Below are 20,107 nucleotides of genomic sequence, written 5' to 3' on the forward strand. Positions count from 1 at the left end.
GTCACCCAGGTAGTACAGTCACCCAGGTAGTACAGTCACCCAGGGAGACAGTCACCCAGGTAGTACAGTCACCCAGGTAGTACAGTCACCCAGGTAGTACAGTCACCCAGGGAGACAGTCACCCAGGTAGTACAGTCACCCAGGTAGTACAGTCACCCAGGTAGTAAAGTCACCCAGGGACTACAGTCACCCAGGTAGTACAGTCACCCAGGTAGTACAGTCACCCAGGGAGACAGTCACCCAGGTAGTACAGTCACCCAGGTAGTACAGTCACCCAGGTAGTACAGTCACCCAGGGAGACAGTCACCCAGGTACTACAGTCACCCAGGTAGTACAGTCACCCAGGGACTACAGTCACCCAGGGACTACAGTCACCCAGGGAGACAGTCACCCAGGTAGTACAGTCACCCAGGGACTACAGTCACCCAGGTAGTACAGTCACCCAGGTAGTACAGTCACCCAGGGAGACAGTCACCCAGGTAGTACAGTCACCCAGGGACTACAGTCACCCAGGTAGTACAGTCACCCAGGTAGTACAGTCTAGGACTCTACCACGTCTCTCCACGTGTTCTAAACAGACATGTAAATGGGTCTGGACAACGGTGCGTGCCTCGTCCTACTGCTCCACTGTTCAGGGCTGGCTCTGGCTTTGTTGGAGATTGATGTCCCCCCTGATGGCCGATGTTATGGTTATTGCCACTCGTTGTGGGGAATTGCAGACTGGGATGTGTGGGCACGGGTCGGTAGAGGGTCGGGTAGGACCCTCCCTGCTTGGCTCTTATTGTTCCCATGAACTACACATTCATGGTCATTATGTTTTATGGTGTGTGACTGACTGGGGCTGGGTGGGCTGGGGTGGGCTGGGTTGGGGTGGGCTGGGGTGGGCTGGGCTGGGTTGGGGTGGGCTGGGTTGAGGTGGGGTGGGGTGGGCTGGGTTGGGGTGGGCTGGGTTGGGGTGTGCTGGGGTGGGGTGGGCTTGGTTGGGGTGGGCTGGGTTGGGGTGGGCTGGGCTTGGTTGGGCTGGGTTGGGGTGGGCTGGGTTGGGGTGGGCTGGGTTGGGCTGGGGTGGGGTGGGTTGGGGTGGGCTGGGTTGGGGTGGGCTGGGGTGGGCTGGGCTTGGTTGGGGTGGGCTGGGTTGAGGTGGGCTGGGTTGGGGTGGGGTGGGCTTGGTTGGGGTGGGCTGGGCTGGGTTGGGGTGGGGTGGGCTTGGTTGGGGTGGGCTGGGTTGGGGTGGGCTGGGGTGGGCTGGGCTTGGTTGGGGTGGGCTGGGTTGAGGTGGGCTGGGTTGGGGTGGGGTGGGCTTGGTTGGGGTGGGCTGGGTTGGGGTGGGTTGGGCTGGGTTGGGGTGGGGTGGGCTTGGTTGGGCTGGGTTGGGGTGGGCTGGGGTGGGCTGGGCTTGGTTGGGGTGGGCTGGGTTGAGGTGGGCTGGGTTGGGGTGGGGTGGGCTTGGTTGGGGTGGGCTGGGTTGGGGTGGGCTGGGTTGGGGTGGGCTGGGGTGGGGTGTGCTTGGTTGGGGTGGGCTGGGGTGGGGTGGGCTTGGTTGGGGTGGGCTGGGTTGGGGTGGGCTGGGGTGGTCTGGGCTTGGTTGGGGTGGGCTGGGTTGAGGTGGGCTGGGTTGGGGTGGGGTGGGCTTGGTTGGGGTGGGCTGGGTTGGGGTGGGCTGGGGTGGGCTGGGCTTGGTTGGGGTGGGCTGGGTTGAGGTGGGCTGGGTTGGGGTGGGGTGGGCTTGGTTGGGGTGGGCTGGGTTGGGGTGGGGCTGGGTTGGGGTGGGGTGGGCTTGGTTGGGGTGGGCTGGGTTGGGGTGGGCTGGGCTGGGGTGGGTTGGGGTGGGGTGGGGTGGGTTGGGGTGGGCTGGGCTGGGCTGGGTTGGGCTGGGCTTGGTTGGGCTGGGTTGGGGTGGGCTGGGTTGGGGTGGGCTGGGTTGGGCTGGGGTGGGTTGGGGTGGGGTGGGGTGGGTTGGACTGGGGTGGGGTGGGGTGGGTTGGGGTGGGCTGGGTTGGGGTGGGCTGGGGTGGGGTGGGGTGGGGTTGTAGCCATTTCAGCGACTGGGCCCGAGGGAGGTAGTAAGGGGGGTGACGGGAGGACATTGTCCTCTTTGTGTGGTGGACATCTCTCTTTCTTTCTCTGTACTTCTCCCTCCCTCTTTCTGTATCTGTTTCTGTCTTTCTGATCTTCTCTGTGGATGGTTGGTTGTCAGCTGGGCCAGACGGTGATGTTGCCATGGTGAATTGTTGGATGAGACACAGTCTGCATTGAGAGGCTCTATAGAGATGGAGGTTAGGTCTACTCAGAGGCTAGTGTGGTCCATGGTCTATAGAGATGTCTTCATGGAGGTTAGTTCTACTCAGAGCCTAGTGTGGTCCATGGTCTATAGAGATGTCTTCATGGAGGCTAGGCGTACTCAGAGCCTAGTGTGGTCCATGGTCTATAGAGATGTCTTCATGGAGGCTAGGCCTACTCAGAGCCTAGTGTGGTCCATGGTCTATAGAGATGTCTTCATGGAGGCTAGGCCTACTCAGAGCCTAGTGTGGTCCATGGTCTATAGAGATGTCTTCATGGAGGTTAGTTCTACTCAGAGCCTAGTGTGGTCCATGGTCTTTAGAGATGTCTTCATGGAGGCTAGGCGTACTCAGAGCCTAGTGTGGTCCATGGTCTATAGAGATGTCTTCATGGAGGCTAGGCCTACTCAGAGCCTAGTGTGGTCCATGGTCTATAGAGATGTCTTCATGGAGGCTAGGCCTACTCAGAGCCTAGTGTGGTCCATGGTCTATAGAGATGTCTTCATGGAGGCTAGGTCTACTCAGAGTCTAGTGTGGTCCATGGTCTATAGAGATGTCTTCATGGAGGCTAGGCCTACTCAGAGCCTAGTGTGGTCCATGGTCTATAGAGATGTCTTCATGGAGGCTAGGCCTACTCAGAGTCTAGTGTGGTCCATGGTCTATAGAGATGTCTTCATGGAGGCTAGGCCTACTCAGAGCCTAGTGTGGTCCATGGTCTATAGAGATGTCTTCATGGAGGCTAGGCCTACTCAGAGCCTAGTGTGGTCCATGGTCTATAGAGATGTCTTCATGGAGGCTAGGCCTACTCAGAGCCTAGTGTGGTCCATGGTCTATAGAGATGTCTTCATGGAGGCTAGGCCTACTCAGAGCCTAGTGTGGTCCATGGTCTATGGAGATGTCTTCATGGAGGTTAGTTCTACTCAGAGCCTTGGGATCCATAGACTTATAGCAATATTTTTCTAGCATAAACCTTCATTCACTGATTCAAGGAATGGAATATGTATAGAGTCTGTATCATGCTAATTTCTCCTTTTACGATGCATGTATTTTTCTATAGTCCCTGTGGACAGTGTTGTTAAGGTAAGGCCAGGAGACGTCCCGATAATCGGTCTTCTCACCAAAACATCTGTAGCATCCTAACGGCCTAACAAACGAATATGCTGAATCTATAGAGAGGGGAAACTCTCACGAACCACGATGCTGTTCTCCGTTTTGCTCCACGACCCCCCTACATGTATCACGGGACTCGTCTGAATATAACCCATATAAACTAATGGTAGGATGGAGATATATATAAATATAGATATATAGATATATAGATATTAAACCTTCATCTGAATGTAACCCATATAAACTAATGGTAGGATGGAGGTAGTTTTGTGCCAACAGAAATAAATAATACATTTTTTGCCATTTATGAATGTTGTTCAACGTGTTTCTATGGGCTATTGTAGTAAAAAATAAATATTTTTTAGGGGTCCTAAAATTCTAAAGCAAAAATTGACCTTCCAAATATAGTTTGAATGAAAAATATGTAATGAATTGTTATTTGAATATGTTGGTAACAGTTTTATAAAAAGCATTAAGGCACAGTGAAGTGGTGCTGTGTAATGAATTCAGTCACAGGTAAATGGGTCGACTGGACCTCCACTATCGCGTCAGGCCGAGCGACAGCATTTACCTGTGATTGAACTCATTACACAGCACTGCTTCACGTGCCTTAATGCTTAACTATACAACGGGTCTGTCTAATCCTGGATGCTGATTGGTTTAAAAAGTGCATTCCAGCCGGTGTCTATTCCACAAGTTACCACCGGCTGAATCTATGACGTTAAAAACACCTATTTATTCTGTTCCGTCTGACTGTGCAATCCACTGTCTCATCAGCCCAGCCAGGCAATTTATAAACTTGCGTAAAGCATCTGGACATTATCTCCCTTTTCTTTTAGACTAGTGGTTTTCAACAGCGGAGATTTGTATGAACCTTGCTGTCTGTCTCTCTGACGTTTGAAATATTGGAAATTCGATCTCCAGCTGTCCTGTAGTAATGAACGTGTCGGGGTCATGGACGAGACAGACGGGCACGCAGCTTTTCTCAACCAGTCGAAATCATGAATCAGCATCATTTTTATTGATTTATAACCAAGAAATGTCAATAGAAAACATGTCAAACGAAACGAAATGCAGCTGGTTTCCAGTGTTTCCAGCTTCAGTTTGAAGTGATTGTGTACTAGCTGTGTTGCTGGCTGGTTCCTCTGAACAAGTGTCCTGACGAGAGAACACACTTTCTATGCCAGCTGACATCATACCTCGTTGCCAGGTGACATCATACCTCGTTGCCAGGTGACATCATACCTCGTTGCCAGGTGAAATCTCACCTCGTTGCATTACATTTACATTTACATTTAAGTCATTTAGCAGACGCTCTTATCCAGAGCGACTTACAAATTGGTGCTTTCACCTTATGACATCCAGTGGAGCAGCCACTTTACAATAGTGCATCTAAATCTTTTAAGGGGGGTGAGAAGGATTACTTTATCCTATCCTACGTATTCCTTAAAGAGGTGGGGTTTCAGGTGTCTCCGGAAGGTGGTGATTGACTCCGCTGTCCTGGCGTCGTGAGGGAGTTTGTTCCACCATTGGGGGGCCAGTTGCCAGGTGACATCATACCTCGTTGCCAGGTGTCATCATACCTCGTTGCCAGGTGACATCTCACCTCGTTGCCAGGTGTCATCATACCTCGTTGCCAGGTGACATCTCACCTCGTTGCCAGGTGACATCTCACCTCGTTGCCAGGTGACATCTCACCTCGTTGCCAGGTGACATCATACCTCATTGCCAGGTGACATCTCACCTCGTTGCCAGGTGACATCATACCTCATTGCCAGGTGAACATCATACCTCGTTGCCAGGTGAAATCATACCTCGTTGCCAGGTGACATCTCACCTCGTTGCCAGGTGACATCTCACCTCGTTGCCAGGTGACATCTCACCTCGTTGCCAGGTGACATCATACCTCGTTGCCAGGTGACATCATACCTCGTTAGCTCATTGTTATGGATGTATCCAAATAAATGTCACTAGAAAACAGCTTAAACAGATGCAAGCAAGGGAACGTTGCCAGACAGTATGTAAATGAATCCAAATGATGTTTTTATTGAAAATATGTCAATCATTATTTGAATATGTTGGTTACCCGTTGTATAAAAGCCGGTGTGCCAAAATACATCCTCCAAACACCGGCGTCTCGGGCATTATTAATTAACCACAAACTAGCCTCCTTACCTGACAGAAATATAACAGGATTATTTGTATCAATTGGGTGGCCATTGTTGTGTTAAACTCTGCCATGATGTACTGCAGCAGTAGGCCTAACACCATTGTTGTGTTAAACTCTGCCATGATGTACTGCAGCAGTAGGCCTAACACCATTGTTGTGAAAACTCTGCCATGATGTACTGCAGCAGTAGGCCTAACACCATTGTTGTGTTAAACTCTGCCATGATGTACTGCAGCAGTAGACCTAACACCATTGTTATGTTAAACTCTGCCATGATGTACTGCGGCAGTAGGCCTAACACCATTGTTATGTTAAACTCTGCCATGATGTACTGCAGCAGTAGGCCTAACACCATTGTTATGTTAAACTCTGCCATGATGTACTGCAGCAGTAGGCCTAACACCATTGTTATGTTAAACTCTGCCATGATGTACTGCAGCAGTAGGCCTAACACCATTGTTATGTTAAACTCTGCCATGATGTACTGCAGCAGTAGGCCTAACACCATTGTTGTGTTAAACTCTGCCATGATGTACTGCAGCAGTAGGCCTAACACCATTGTTGTGTTAAACTCTGCCATGATGTACTGCAGCAGTAGGCCTAACACCATTGTTGTGTTAAACTCTGCCATGATGTACTGCAGCAGTAGGACTAACACCATTGTTGTGTTAAACTCTGCCATGATGTACTGCAGCAGTAGGACTAACACCATTGTTGTGAAAACTAACGACCCAGGGAAGAGTTGAGGAGAAGAGAATAACTAATTTAAAAGCTTTAAAAACATGAGTAGCTTGTGACACCTTTGATTTCTTGTAAATTCGCTCATTAGAAATGGTTGGTTGGAGACTCTTCCTATATGATGTCCTTCCATACAGACTGGAGTGATGCTTCTATTCAACTGTTGTTGATCAGTAGGAAGGCATGACTCACCTATTGAGTCACATCCATATAAACTCAGACTATAAACTCACTGTTAACTGCGTTTATTTTCAGCAAACTTAACATGTACGTATTTGTATGAACATAACAAGATTCAACAACTGAGATATAAACTGAGTTCCTCAGACAGGTGTGAATCAGACAGGCGTGAATCAGACAGGTGTGAATCAGACAGGTGTGAATCAGACAGGTGTCTTGTGCCATATATTATTTTGACATATTTGCCACTGCTCGACTAAAAACATCTCAGTCTATCAACCAACCAATGGACCAGTCGACTAAAAACATCTCAGCCTATCAACCAACCAATGGACCAGTCGACTAAAAACATCTCGGTCCACAGCCTATCAACCAACCAATGGACCAGTCGACTAAAAACATCTCGGTCCACAGCCTATCAACCAACCAATGGACCAGTCGACTAAAAACATCTCGGTCCACAGCCTATCAACCAACCAATGGACCAGTCGACTAAAAACATCTCGGTCCACAGCCTATCAACCAACCAATGGACCAGTCGACTAAAAACATCTCAGTCTATCAACCAACCAATCGACCAGTCGACTAAAAACATCTCAGTCTATCAACCAACCAATGGACCAGTCGACTAAAAACATCTCAGCCTATCAACCAACCAATGGACCAGTCGACTAAAAACATCTCAGCCTATCAACCAAACAATGGACCAGTCGACTAAAAACATCTCAGTCTATCAACCAACCAATGGACCAGTCGACTAAAAACATCTCAGTCTATCAACCAACCAATGGACCAGTCGACTAAAAACATCTACACTGACTCTATCTGCACCGACTCTATCTGCACTGACTCTATCTGCCCTGACTCTATCTGCACTGACTCTATCTGCACTGACTCTATCTGCACTGACCCCATCTACACTGACCCCATCTACACTGACCCCATCTACACTGACTCTATCTGCACCGACTCTATCTGCCCTGACTCTATCTGCCCTGACTCTATCTGCACTGACTCTATCTGCACTGACTCTATCTACATTGACCCCATCTGCACTGACTCTATCTGCACTGACTCTATCAGGTGACACACCCCCTCCAGGGACGGCATGAGAGAGCCCCAGTAAGCCAGTGACTCAGCCCCTGTAATAGGGTTAGAGGCAGAGAATCCCAGTGGAGAGAGAGGAACTGGCCAGGCAGAGACAGCAAGGGCGGTTCGTTGCTCCAGAGCCTTTCCGTTCACCTTCCCACTCCTGGGCCAGACTACACTCAATCATATGACCTACTGAAGAGATGAGTCTCTCACATGGGTAGGCAGACCGTTCCATAAAAATGGAGCTCTATAGGAGAAAGCCCTGCCTCCAGCTGTTTGCTTAGAAATTCTAGGGACAATATGGAGGCCTGCGTCTTGTGACCGTAGCGTATGTGTAGGTATGTACGGCAGGACCAAATCAGAGAGATAGGTAGGAGCAAGCCCATGTAATGCTTTGTAGGTTAGCAGTAAAACCTTGAAATCAGCCCTTGCTTTGACAGGAAGCCAGTGTAGGGAGGCCAGCACTGGAGTAATATGATCACATGTTTTGGTTCTAGTCAGGATTCTAGCAGCCGTATTCAGCACTAACTGAAGTTTATTTAATGATTTATCCGGGTAGCCGGAAAGTAGAGCATTGCAGTAGTCTAACTCTATCTGCACTGACTCTATCTACACTGACTCTATCTGCACTGCCTCTATCTGCACTGACTCTATCTACACTGTCTCTATCTGCACTGACTCTATCTGCACTGACTCTATCTACACTGACTCTATCTGCACTGCCTCTATCTGCACTGACTCTATCTACACTGACTCTATCTGAACTGACCCATTCTACACTGCCTCTATCTGCACTGACTCTATCTTCACTGCCTCTATCTGCACTGTCTCTATCTGCACTGACTCTATCTACACTGACTCTATCTGCACTGACTCTATCTGCACTGCCTCTATCTGCACTGACTCTATCTACACTGACTCTATCTGCACTGACTCTATCTGCACTGCCTCTATCTGCACTGACTCTATCTACACTGTCTCTATCTGCACTGACTCTATCTACACTGACTCTCTGCACTGACTCTATCTGCACTGCCTCTATCTGCACTGACTCTATCTACACTGAGCCTATCTGCACTGACCCATTCTACACTGACTCTATCTGCACTGAGCCTATCTGCACTGACTCTATCTGCACTGACTCTATCTACACTGATTCTATCTGCACTAACTCTATCTGCACTGACTCTATCTGCACTGACTCTTGTGTTATTATTTTTCTTTAAACTAATACGTTTTAACTCTGTATTGTTTGGAAGGATTCATAAGCATTTCACGGTTTTTGCATGTGCCGAGTAAGATTCCTCTAGTTAACATCAGTAGGGTAGAGTTGTCCTCTAGTTAACATCAGTAGGGTAGAGCTGTCCTCTAGTTAACATCAGTAGGGTAGAGCTGTCCTCTAGTTAACATCAGTAGGGTAGAGTTGTCCTCTAGTTAACATCAGTAGGGTAGAGCTGTCCTCTAGTTAACATCAGTAGGGTAGAGCTGTCCTCTAGTTAACATCAGTAGGGTAGAGCTGTCCTCTAGTTAACATCAGTAGGGTAGAGCTGTCCTCTAGTTAACATCAGTAGGGTAGAGCTGTCCTCTAGTTAACATCAGTAGGGTAGAGCTGTCCTCTAGTTAACATCAGTAGGGTAGAGTTGTCCTCTAGTTAACATCAGTAGGGTAGAGTTGTCCTCTAGTTAACATCAGTAGGGTAGAGTTGTCCTCTAGTTAACATCAGTAGGGTAGAGTAGAGCTGTCCTCTAGTTAACATCAGTAGGGTAGAGCTGTCCTCTAGTTAACATCAGTAGGGTAGAGTTGTCCTCTAGTTAACATCAGTAGGGTAGAGTTGTCCTCTAGTTAACATCAGTAGGGTAGAGCTGTCCTCTAGTTAACATCAGTAGGGTAGAGTTGTCCTCTAGTTAACATCAGTAGGGTAGAGCTGTCCTCTAGTTAACATCAGTAGGGTAGAGTAGAGCTGTCCTCTAGTTAACATCAGTAGGGTAGAGTTGTCCTCTAGTTAACATCAGTAGGGTAGAGCTGTCCTCTAGTTAACATCAGTAGGGTAGAGTAGAGCTGTCCTCTAGTTAACATCAGTAGGGTAGAGTTGTCCTCTAGTTAACATCAGTAGGGTAGAGTTGTCCTCTAGTTAACATCAGTAGGGTAGAGTTGTCCTCTAGTTAACATCAGTAGGGTAGAGCTGTCCTCTAGTTAACATCAGTAGGGTAGAGCTGTCCTCTAGTTAACATCAGTAGGGTAGAGTTGTCCTCTAGTTAACATCAGTAGAGTAGAGCTGTCCTCTAGTTAACATCAGTAGGGTAGAGTTGTCCTCTAGTTAACATCTAGTTAACCCATCTCAGTGAACAGGACAGGACCCATCTCAGTGAACAGGACAGGACCCATCTCAGTGAACAGGACATGACCCATCTCAGTGAACAGGACAGGACCCATCTCAGTGAACAGGACAGGACCCATCTCAGTGAACAGGACAGGACCCATCTCAGTGAACAGGACAGGACCCATCTCAGTGAACAGGACAGGACCCATCTCAGTGAACAGGACAGGACCCATCTCAGTGAACAGGACAGGACCCATCTCAGTGAACAGGACAGGACCCATCTCAGTGAACAGGACAGGACCCATCTCAGTGAACAGGACAGGACCCATCTCAGTGAACAGGACAGGACCCATCTCAGTGAACAGGACAGGACCCATCTCAGTGAACAGGACAGGACCCATCTCAGTGAACAGGACAGTGAACGTGTGACCACAATAACACAATAGTTGTTTGTCCAGACCTTTTGAGTCTGGAAGAAAGGTGTAGATTTTAGAATGGTTTAACGGTTTAGGATTTTTTTCCTGTACAGATCTGTTCAGTATCTGGTCTCTTAGTTTGGTCAGAAAACTCACTGACTTTGTTAATGTTGTTGCTGGAGAGTTTAAAACATATATATATATATATATCACATTCTCATGACCCTGATTTTAAATACGGAGTGAAGCTCTATCTCCATCTCATGATCATGATGTTAATCGTGGCAGTATGATTCCTCTCTCTGACAGGATCCATTTGTCCCCTCGAACCAGTCTTTTGATGCCTCTGTCAGCTGCCCAGCCAGATCAGCTAACAACTCAGCCCAGCTGCCTGTGGTCAACAACGTCATCTATGAGAGATCTAATGGTGAGTTAGCACATAGCATGTACATGTTAGCATGTTTACTGTATATCTGACACTGTGCTGGTTAGCATGCTAGCACATAGCATGTACATGTTAGCATGTCTAATGTATATCTGACACTGTGCTGGTTAGCATGCTAGCACATAGCATGTACATGTTAGCATGTCTAATGTATATCTGACTCTGTGCTACTGTCAGCATTTTATCCCTCTTCTTCATCTTTCACGGTTACATTAGTTATATATATCTACAATACCTAGCTTCCTTACCTAGCTACAATACCTAGCTTCCTTACCTAGCTACAATACCTAGCTTCCTTACCTAGCTTCCTTACCTAGCTACAATACCTAGCTTCCTTACCTAGCTACAATACCTAGCTTCCTTACCTAGCTACAATAACTAGCTTCCTTACCTAGCTACAATACCTAGCTTCCTTACCTAGCTACAATACCTAGCTACCTTACCTAGCTACAATACCTAGCTACCTTACCTAGCTACCTTACCTAGCTACAATACCTAGCTATATTTACCTAGCTACAACACCTAGCTACAATACATTGCTACCTTACCTAGCTAGAATACCTAGCTACAATACCTAGCTACCCTACCTAGCTACAATACCTAGCTACCCTACCTAGCTACAATACCTAGCTACGTTACCTAGCTACAATAACTAGCTACCCTACCTAGCTACAATACCTAGCTACCTTTCCTAGCTATATTTTACCTAGCTACAATACCTAGCTACAATACCTAGCTACCCTACCTAGCTACAATACCTAGCTACCCTACCTAGCTACAATACCTAGCTACCTTTCCTAGCTACCTTACCTAGCTACAATACCTAGCTACAATACCTAGCTACCTTACCTAGCTACAATACCTAGCTACCTAGCTACATTACCTAGCTACCCTACCTAGCTACAATACCTAGCTACCTTTCCTAGCTATATTTACCTAGCTACAATACCTAGCTACAATACCTAGCTACCCTACCTAGCTACCTAGGTTGAATCTGGTTGGCCAAGTCAAATTGAATCTGGTTGGCCAAGTCAAATTGAATTTTTTGGCCAAGTCAAATTGAATCTGGTTGGCCATGTCAAGATGAATCTGGTTGGCCAAATCAAATTGAATTTGGTTGGCCAAATCAAATTGAATCTGGTTGGCCAAGTCAAATTGAATATGGTTGGCCAAGTCAAATTGAATTTGGTTGGCCAAGTCAAATTGAATTGCTTGCTCTGGTGGTAATATTGTAGTATTGCTAGCTCTGGTGGTAATCTGGCAGTATTGCTAGCTCTGGTGGTAATCCGGTGGTAATTTGGTAGTATTGCTAGCTCTGGTGGTAATCTGCTGGTAATCTGGTAGTATTGCTAGCTCTGGTGGTAATCTGGTAGTGTTGCTAGCTCTGGTGGTAATCTGGTGGTATTTCTAGCTCTGCTGGTAATCTGGTGGTATTGTTAGCTCTGGTGGTAATCTGGTAGTGTTGCTAGCTCTGGTGGTAATCTGGTGGTAATCTTTTGGTATTGCTAGCTCTGGTGGTAAACTGGTGGTATTGTTAGCCCTGGATTGGATTTAAAGCCACACTGTCATTTGCCCATCTAGAGTGGTTTTAGACCGTTTTCACAGCCCTGTATTTTTCCACATTTGAATTTAAAATGGAGATTCACTGATTCACACACAAATACCCCGAAATGTCCAATTGGATTTTTTAAAACAAATGAATAAACATTATAAAAATGAAATGTCTTGAGTCAAAACGTATTCATCCCCTTTGTTACGACAAGCCTAAATACATTCAGGTGTACATTTCTTAACAAGTCACATAACGTGTATGGCCTCAATCCGTGTGCAATGAAAGTGGTTGACATGGTTTTTGAATGATTATCCCATATCTGTTTCCCGTACATGTAATTGTCTTTAAGGTCCCTCAGTCGAGTAGTGAATTTCAAGCATAGACCATTCAACAACAAAGACCATGGAGGTTTTCCAATGCCTCTCAAAGACGAACACCAATTGGTAGATGGGTAAAAAACAATAATAACAGTGAATATCTCTTTGAGCATTATAAAGTTATTAATTACACTTTTGATTGTGTATCAATACACCCAGACACTAAAAAGATAGTGTCCTTCCTAACTCATTGCCGGAGAGGAAGGAAACCACCATGAGGCCAATGATGATGAGTTTAATGGCTGTGATAGGAGAAAACTGAGGATGGATCAACAACATTGTATTTTTTAATTTTTTAATTTTACCTTTATTTTACTAGGCAAGTCAGTTAAAGAACAAATTCTTATTTTCAATGATGGTCTAGGAACAGTGGGTTAACTGCCTGTTCAGGGGCAGAACGACAGATTTGTACGTTGTCAGCTCGGGAATTCAAACTTGCAACCTTTCGATTACTAGTCCAACGCTCTAACCACTAGAAAGAAGGAAGTCTGTACAGAAGAAACAATATTCCAAAATGTGCATCGTGTTTGCAATAAGGCACTAAATAAGTTTTTCAGTTGAATACAAAGTATTATGTTTGGGGCAAATCCAACGCATCACTGAGTACCACTTCATGTGTTATGTTTGGGGCAAATCCAACGCATCACTGAGTACCACTTCATGTGTTATGTTTGGGGCAAATCCAACGCATCACTGAGTACCACTTCATGTGTTATGTTTGGGGCAAATCCAACGCATCACTGAGTACCACTTCATGTGTTATGTTTGGGGCAAATCCAACGCATCACTGAGTACCACTTCATGTGTTATGTTTGGGGCAAATCCAACGCATCACTGAGTACCACTTCATGTGTTATGTTTGGGGCAAATCCAACGCATCACTGAGTACCACTTCATGTGTTATGTTTGGGGCAAATCCAACGCATCACTGAGTACCACTTCATGTGTTATGTTTGGGGCAAATCCAACACATCACTGAGTACGCATCACTGAGTACCACTTCATGTGTTATGTTTGGGGCAAATCCAACACATCACTGAGTACCACTTCATGTGTTATGTTTGGGGCAAATCCAACGCATCACTGAGTACCACTTCATGTGTTATGTTTGGGGCAAATCCAACGCATCACTGAGTACCACTTCATGTGTTATGTTTGGGGCAAATCCAACACATCACTGAGTACCACTTCATGTGTTATGTTTGGGGCAAATCCAACACATCACTGAGTACCACTTCATGTGTTATGTTTGGGGCAAATCCAACGCATCACTGAGTACCACTTCATGTGTTATGTTTGGGGCAAATCCAACGCATCACTGAGTACCACTTCATGTGTTATGTTTGGGGCAAATCCAACGCATCACTGAGTACCACTTCATGTGTTATGTTTGGGGCAAATCCAACGCATCACTGAGTACCACTTCATGTGTTATGTTTGGGGCAAATCCAACACATCACTGAGTACCACTTCATGGTTATGTTTGGGGCAAATCCAACGCATCACTGAGTACCACTTCATGTGTTATGTTTGGGGCAAATCCAACGCATCACTGAGTACCACTTCATGTGTTATGTTTGGGGCAAATCCAACGCATCACTGAGTACCACTTCATGTGTTATGTTTGGGGCAAATCCAACGCATCACTGAGTACCACTTCATGTGTTATGTTTGGGGCAAATCCAACGCATCACTGAGTACCACTTCATGTGTTATGTTTGGGGCAAATCCAACGCATCACTGAGTACCACTTCATGTGTTATGTTTGGGGCAAATCCAACGCATCACTGAGTACCACTTCATGTGTTATGTTTGGGGCAAATCCAACGCATCACTGAGTACCACTTCATGTGTTATGTTTGGGGCAAATCCAACGCATCACTGAGTACCACTTCATGTGTTATGTTTGGGGCAAATCCAACGCATCACTGAGTACCACTTCATGTGTTATGTTTGGGGCAAATCCAACACATCACTGAGTACCACTTCATGTGTTATGTTTGGGGCAAATCCAACGCATCACTGAGTACCACTTCATGTGTTATGTTTGGGGCAAATCCAACACATCACTGAGTACCACTTCATGTGTTATGTTTGGGGCAAATCCAACACATCACTGAGTACCACTTCATGTGTTATGTTTGGGGCAAATCCAACACATCACTGAGTACCACTTCATGTGTTATGTTTGGGGCAAATCCAACACATCACTGAGTACCACTTCATGTGTTATGTTTGGGGCAAATCCAACACATCACTGAGTACCACTTCATGTGTTATGTTTGGGGCAAATCCAACACATCACTGAGTACCACTTCATGTGTTATGTTTGGGGCAAATCCAACACATCACTGAGTACCACTTCATGTGTTATGTTTGGGGCAAATCCAACACATCACTGAGTACCACTTCATGTGTTATGTTTGGGGCAAATCCAACACATCACTGAGTACCACTTCATGTTTTATGTTTGGTGCAAATCCAACACATCACTGAGTACCACTTCATGTGTTATGTTTGGGGCAAATCCAACACATCACTGAGTACCACTTCATGTGTTATGTTTGGGGCAAATCCAACACATCACTGAGTACCACTTCATGTGTTATGTTTGGGGCAAATCCAACACATCACTGAGTACCACTTCATGTGTTATGTTTGGGGCAAATCCAACACATCACTGAGTACCACTTCATGTGTTATGTTTGGGGCAAATCCAACACATCACTGAGTACCACTTCATGTGTTATGTTTGGGGCAAATCCAACACATCACTGAGTACCACTTCATGTGTTATGTTTGGGGCAAATCCAACACATCACTGAGTACCACTTCATGTTTTCATGTTTATTGGTGGCTGCATCATGTTATGGGTATGCTGGTCATCGGCAAGAACTATTTTTCTCTCTATAAAAAGAAACAGAATACAGCTATAAGCACAGTCAAACTCCCAGAGGACAACCTGGTTCAGTCTGCTTTCCACCAGGCAAACTCCCAGAGGACAACCTGGTTCAGTCTGCTTTCCACCAGTCAAACTCCCAGAGGACAACCTGGTTCAGTCTGCTTTCCACCAGACAAACTCCCAGAGGACAACCTGGTTCAGTCTGCTTTCCACCAGTCAAACTCCCAGAGGACAACCTGCTTTCCACCAGACAAACTCCCAGAGGACAACCTGGTTCAGTCTGCTTTCCACCAGACAAACTCCCAGAGGACAACCTGGTTCAGTCTGCTTTCCACCAGTCAAACTCCCAGAGGACAACCTGCTTTCCACCAGACAAACTCCCAGAGGACAACCTGGTTCAGTCTGCTTTCCACCAGTCAAACTCCCAGAGGACAACCTGCTTTCCACCAGACAAACTCCCAGAGGACAACCTGGTTCAGTCTGCTTTCCACCAGACAAACTCCCAGAGGACAACCTGCTTTCCACCAGTCAAACTCCCAGAGGACAACCTGGTTCAGTCTGCTTTCCACCAGACAAACTCCCAGAGGACAACCTGCTTTCCACCAGACAAACTCCCAGAGGACAACCTGGTTCAGTCTGCTTTCCACCAGACAAACTCCCAGAGGACAACCTGCTTTCCACCAGACAAACTCCCAGAGGACAACCTGCTTTCCACCAGTCATACTCCCAGAGGACAACCTGGTTTCCACCAGTCACTGGGAGACAAATTCACCTTTCAGCAGGACAACAACCTAAAACACAAGGCCCAATCTACACTGGAGTTGGTTACCAAGAAGACAGTGAATGTTCCTGAGTGGGCTAGTTACAGTTTTGACATGAAGATCTATGGAAAGACTTGAAAATGTCTGTCTAGCAATGATCAACAACCGAGTTCGCTGAGCTTGAAGAGTTTATTTTATTGGAATGGCCAAATATTGTCCAATCCAAGTGTGCGTCAAAGCAGGGAGATTAATATTAATCATCTTTTCTGTGCCGCTCTGCAAACACTCTAGCAGACGCATATGAATGTGATGGTGTGTGGAAGGGGTGGAAGGTGAGAGAAAGAAAGAGAGAAATACAGAGTGAGAAAGAGAGATGGTGAGAGAGAGAGAGAGTGATAGAGAGAGAGAGGTAGATAGCGAGAGGGAGAGAGACAGAGAGAGAGAGATAGAGAGTGAAAATGAGAGAGAGAGAGAGGGAAGGAGAGAGAGAGCGAACATGAGAGAGAGAGAGAGAGGTAGATAGCGAGAGGGAGAGAGACAGAGAGAGAGACAGAGAGAGAGAGAGACGGAGAGAGAGAGGGAGAGACAGAGAGCGAGAGAGAGAGAGAGAGACAGAGAGAGAGAGAGAGAGAGGGAGAGAGAGGGGAGAGAGAGGGAGAGACTTACCCCAAAAGACTCACAGCTGTAATCGCTGCCAAAGGTGATTAATATTTTATGAAGGCACTGTATGATTGAATGTTTCTGTAGAGCACTGAGGACTAAATGAAGTTCAGAGTGTTTCTGTAGAGCACCATGGACTATAAAGAGGACTACATGAAGTTCAGAATGTTTCTGTAGAGCACCGTGGACTATAAAGAGGACTAAATGAAGTTCAGAGTGTTTCTGTAGAGCACCGTGGACTATAAAGAGGACTAAATTAAGTTCAGAGTGTTTCTGTAGAGCACCGTGGACTGTAAAGAGGACTAAATGAAGCTCAGCATGTTTCTGTAGAACACCGAGGACTAAATGAAGTTCAGAGTGTTTCTGTAGAGCACCGAGGACTAAATGAAGTTCAGAGTGTTTCTGTAGAGCACCGTGGACTATAAAGAGGACTAAATGAAGCTCAGCATGTTCCTGTAGAGCACCGAGGACTAAATGAAGCTCAGCATGTTCCTGTAGAGCACCGAGGACTAAATGAAGCTCAGCATGTTCCTGTAGAGCACCGAGGACTAAATGAAGCTCAGCATGTTCCTGTAGAACACCGAGGACTAAATGAAGCTCAGCATGTTCCTGTAGAGCACCGTGGTTCAGTACACATCCGTGCTGTGACCCTTGAAGGACATCGATGTGTTTCAGTCTTTCCATTAAATACATATCACACACAGCCGACTGGAACAACTGATCATAGTTGATGGCATAACTGTTATGAGATAAGAGGATGGTTAAACCTCCATGGGGGAACCACGGTAGTTGAAGCTAAGTAGTAAATAAGAAGCTGGTGATGGATTAATTGCTCTGTGCGTTAAAGCAGGGATATTAATCATATCCTCCGTGCCGCTCTGCAAACACTCTAGCAGACACATATGGATGTGATGGTGGGTGGAAGGTGAGAGAAAGAAAGAGAGAAATACATAGTGAGAGAGAGAGACAGAGGCAGAGAGAGAGAAAGATACAGAGAGAGAGAGAGAGAGAGCAGAGAGAGAGAGAGAGAGAGAGAGAGGCAGAGAGAGACACACAGAGAGAAAGAGAGAGAGAGAGAGAGGCAGAGAGAGAGACACAGAGAGATACAGAGAGAGAGAGAGAGAGAGAGAGAGAGACAGAGAGAGAGAGAGAGACAGAGAGAGAGAGAGAGACAGAGAGAGAGAGAGAGAGAGAGAGAGACAGAGAGAGAGAGAGAGAGAGAGAGAGATACAGAGAGAGAGACACACATAGAGAAAGAGAGAGAGAGAGAGGCAGAGAGAGACACACAGAGAGATAGAGAGAGACAGAGAGAGAAAGAGAGAGACAGAGAGAGAGAGAGAGAGAGAGAGGCAGAGAGCGAGAGAGATACAGAGAGAGAGACACACAGAGAGAAAGAGAGAGAGAGAGAGACACACAGAGAGAAAGAGAGAGAGAGAGAGAGGCAGAGAGAGAGACACAGAGAGATAGAGAGAGACAGAGAGAGAGAGACAGAGAGGCAGAGAGAGAGAGAGAGAAAGATACAGAGAGAGAGAGAGAGAGAGAGCAGAGAGAGAGAGAGAGACAGAGAGAGAGACACACAGAGAGATAGAGAGAGACAGAGAGAGAGAGAGAGAGATACAGAGAGAGAGAGAGAGAGAGAGGCAGAGAGAGAGAGAGAGAGACACAGAGAGAGACACACAGAGAGATAGAGAGAGACAGAGACAGAGAGAGAGAGAGAGAGATACACAGAGAGAGAGAGAGAGAGAGAGAGATAGAGAGAGACAGAGACAGAGACACACAGAGAGAGAGAGAGATACAGAGAGAGAGAGAGAGAGAGGCAGAGAGAGACACACAGAGAGATAGAGAGAGACAGAGAGAGAAAGAGAGAGAGAGAGAGAGATACAGAGAGAGAGAGAGAGAGAGAGAGAGGCAGAGAGAGACACACAGAGAGAAAGAGAGAGAGAGAGAGAGATACAGAGAGAGAGAGAGAGAGGCAGAGAGAGACACACAGAGAGATAGAGAGAGACAGAGAGAGAAAGAGATAGAGAGAGAGAGAGGCAGAGAGAGACACACAGAGAGAGAGAGAGATACAGAGAGAGAGAGAGGCCTGGCTCTCAAGAGAAGACAGGCTATGTGCTCACTGCCCACAAAATGAGGTGGAAACTGAGCTGCACTTCCTAACCTCCTGTCCAATGTTTGACCATATTAGAGAGACATATTTCCCTCAGATTACACAGATCCACAACGAATTCGAAAACAAATCCAATTTTGATAAAAAATACCACAGTTTGCCATCACAGCAGCAAGATTTGTGACCTGTTGCCACGAGAAAAGGTCAACCAGTGAAGAACAAACACCATTGTAAATACAACCCATATTTATGCTTATTTATTTTATCTTGTGTCCTTTAACCATTTGTACATTGTTACAACACTGTATATATATAAATATATAATATGACATTTGTAATGTCTTTATTATTTTGAAATTCATGTATGTGTAATGTTTACTGTTAATTTGTATTGTTTATTTCACTTTTGTATATTATCTACCTCACTTGCTTTGGCAATGATAACACATGTTTCCCATGCCAATAAAGCCCTTGAATTGAATTGGGAGAGAGAGAGAGATGCACCATGAACACACACACCGCTCAACACCCTCTCTTCTCAACACCCTCTCTTCTCAACACCCTCACCGCTCAACACCCTCTCTTCTCAACACCCTCTCTTCTCAACACCCTCTCTTCTCAACACCCTCTCTTCTCAACACCCTCACCGCTCAACACCCTCTCTTCTCAGACACCCTCTCTTCTCAACACCCTCTCTTCTCAACACCCTCTCTTCTCAACACCCTCACCGCTCAACACCCTCTCTTCTCAACACCCTCTCTTCTCAACACCCTCTCTTCTCAACACCCTCTCTTCTCAACACCTTCTCTTCTCAACACCCTCTCTTCTCAACACCCTCACCGCTCAACACCCTCTCTTCTCAACACCCTCTCTTCTCAACACCCTCTCTTCTCAACACCCTCTCTTCTCAACACCCTCACCGCTCAACACCCTCTCTTCTCAACACCCTCTCTTCTCAACACCCTCTCTTCTCAACACCCTCTCTTCTCAACACC

General features: G+C 46.4%; 1 protein-coding gene across 1 annotated transcript in view; it reads left to right on the plus strand.

The window, feature by feature from the left end:
• Nucleotides 1-20,107, plus strand: part of LOC115115257 (partitioning defective 3 homolog B-like) — a 448,345-nt gene that overhangs the window by 89,793 nt on the left and 338,445 nt on the right. The window contains exon 10 of the mRNA XM_065016293.1: nucleotides 10,615-10,732. Coding sequence (XP_064872365.1) covers nucleotides 10,615-10,732 — 118 coding nt within the window. The remainder of the gene's footprint in view (nucleotides 1-10,614; nucleotides 10,733-20,107) is intronic.

The sequence above is a fragment of the Oncorhynchus nerka genome, linkage group LG3, assembly GCF_034236695.1.
Source record: "Oncorhynchus nerka isolate Pitt River linkage group LG3, Oner_Uvic_2.0, whole genome shotgun sequence".
Taxonomy (NCBI): domain Eukaryota; kingdom Metazoa; phylum Chordata; class Actinopteri; order Salmoniformes; family Salmonidae; genus Oncorhynchus; species Oncorhynchus nerka.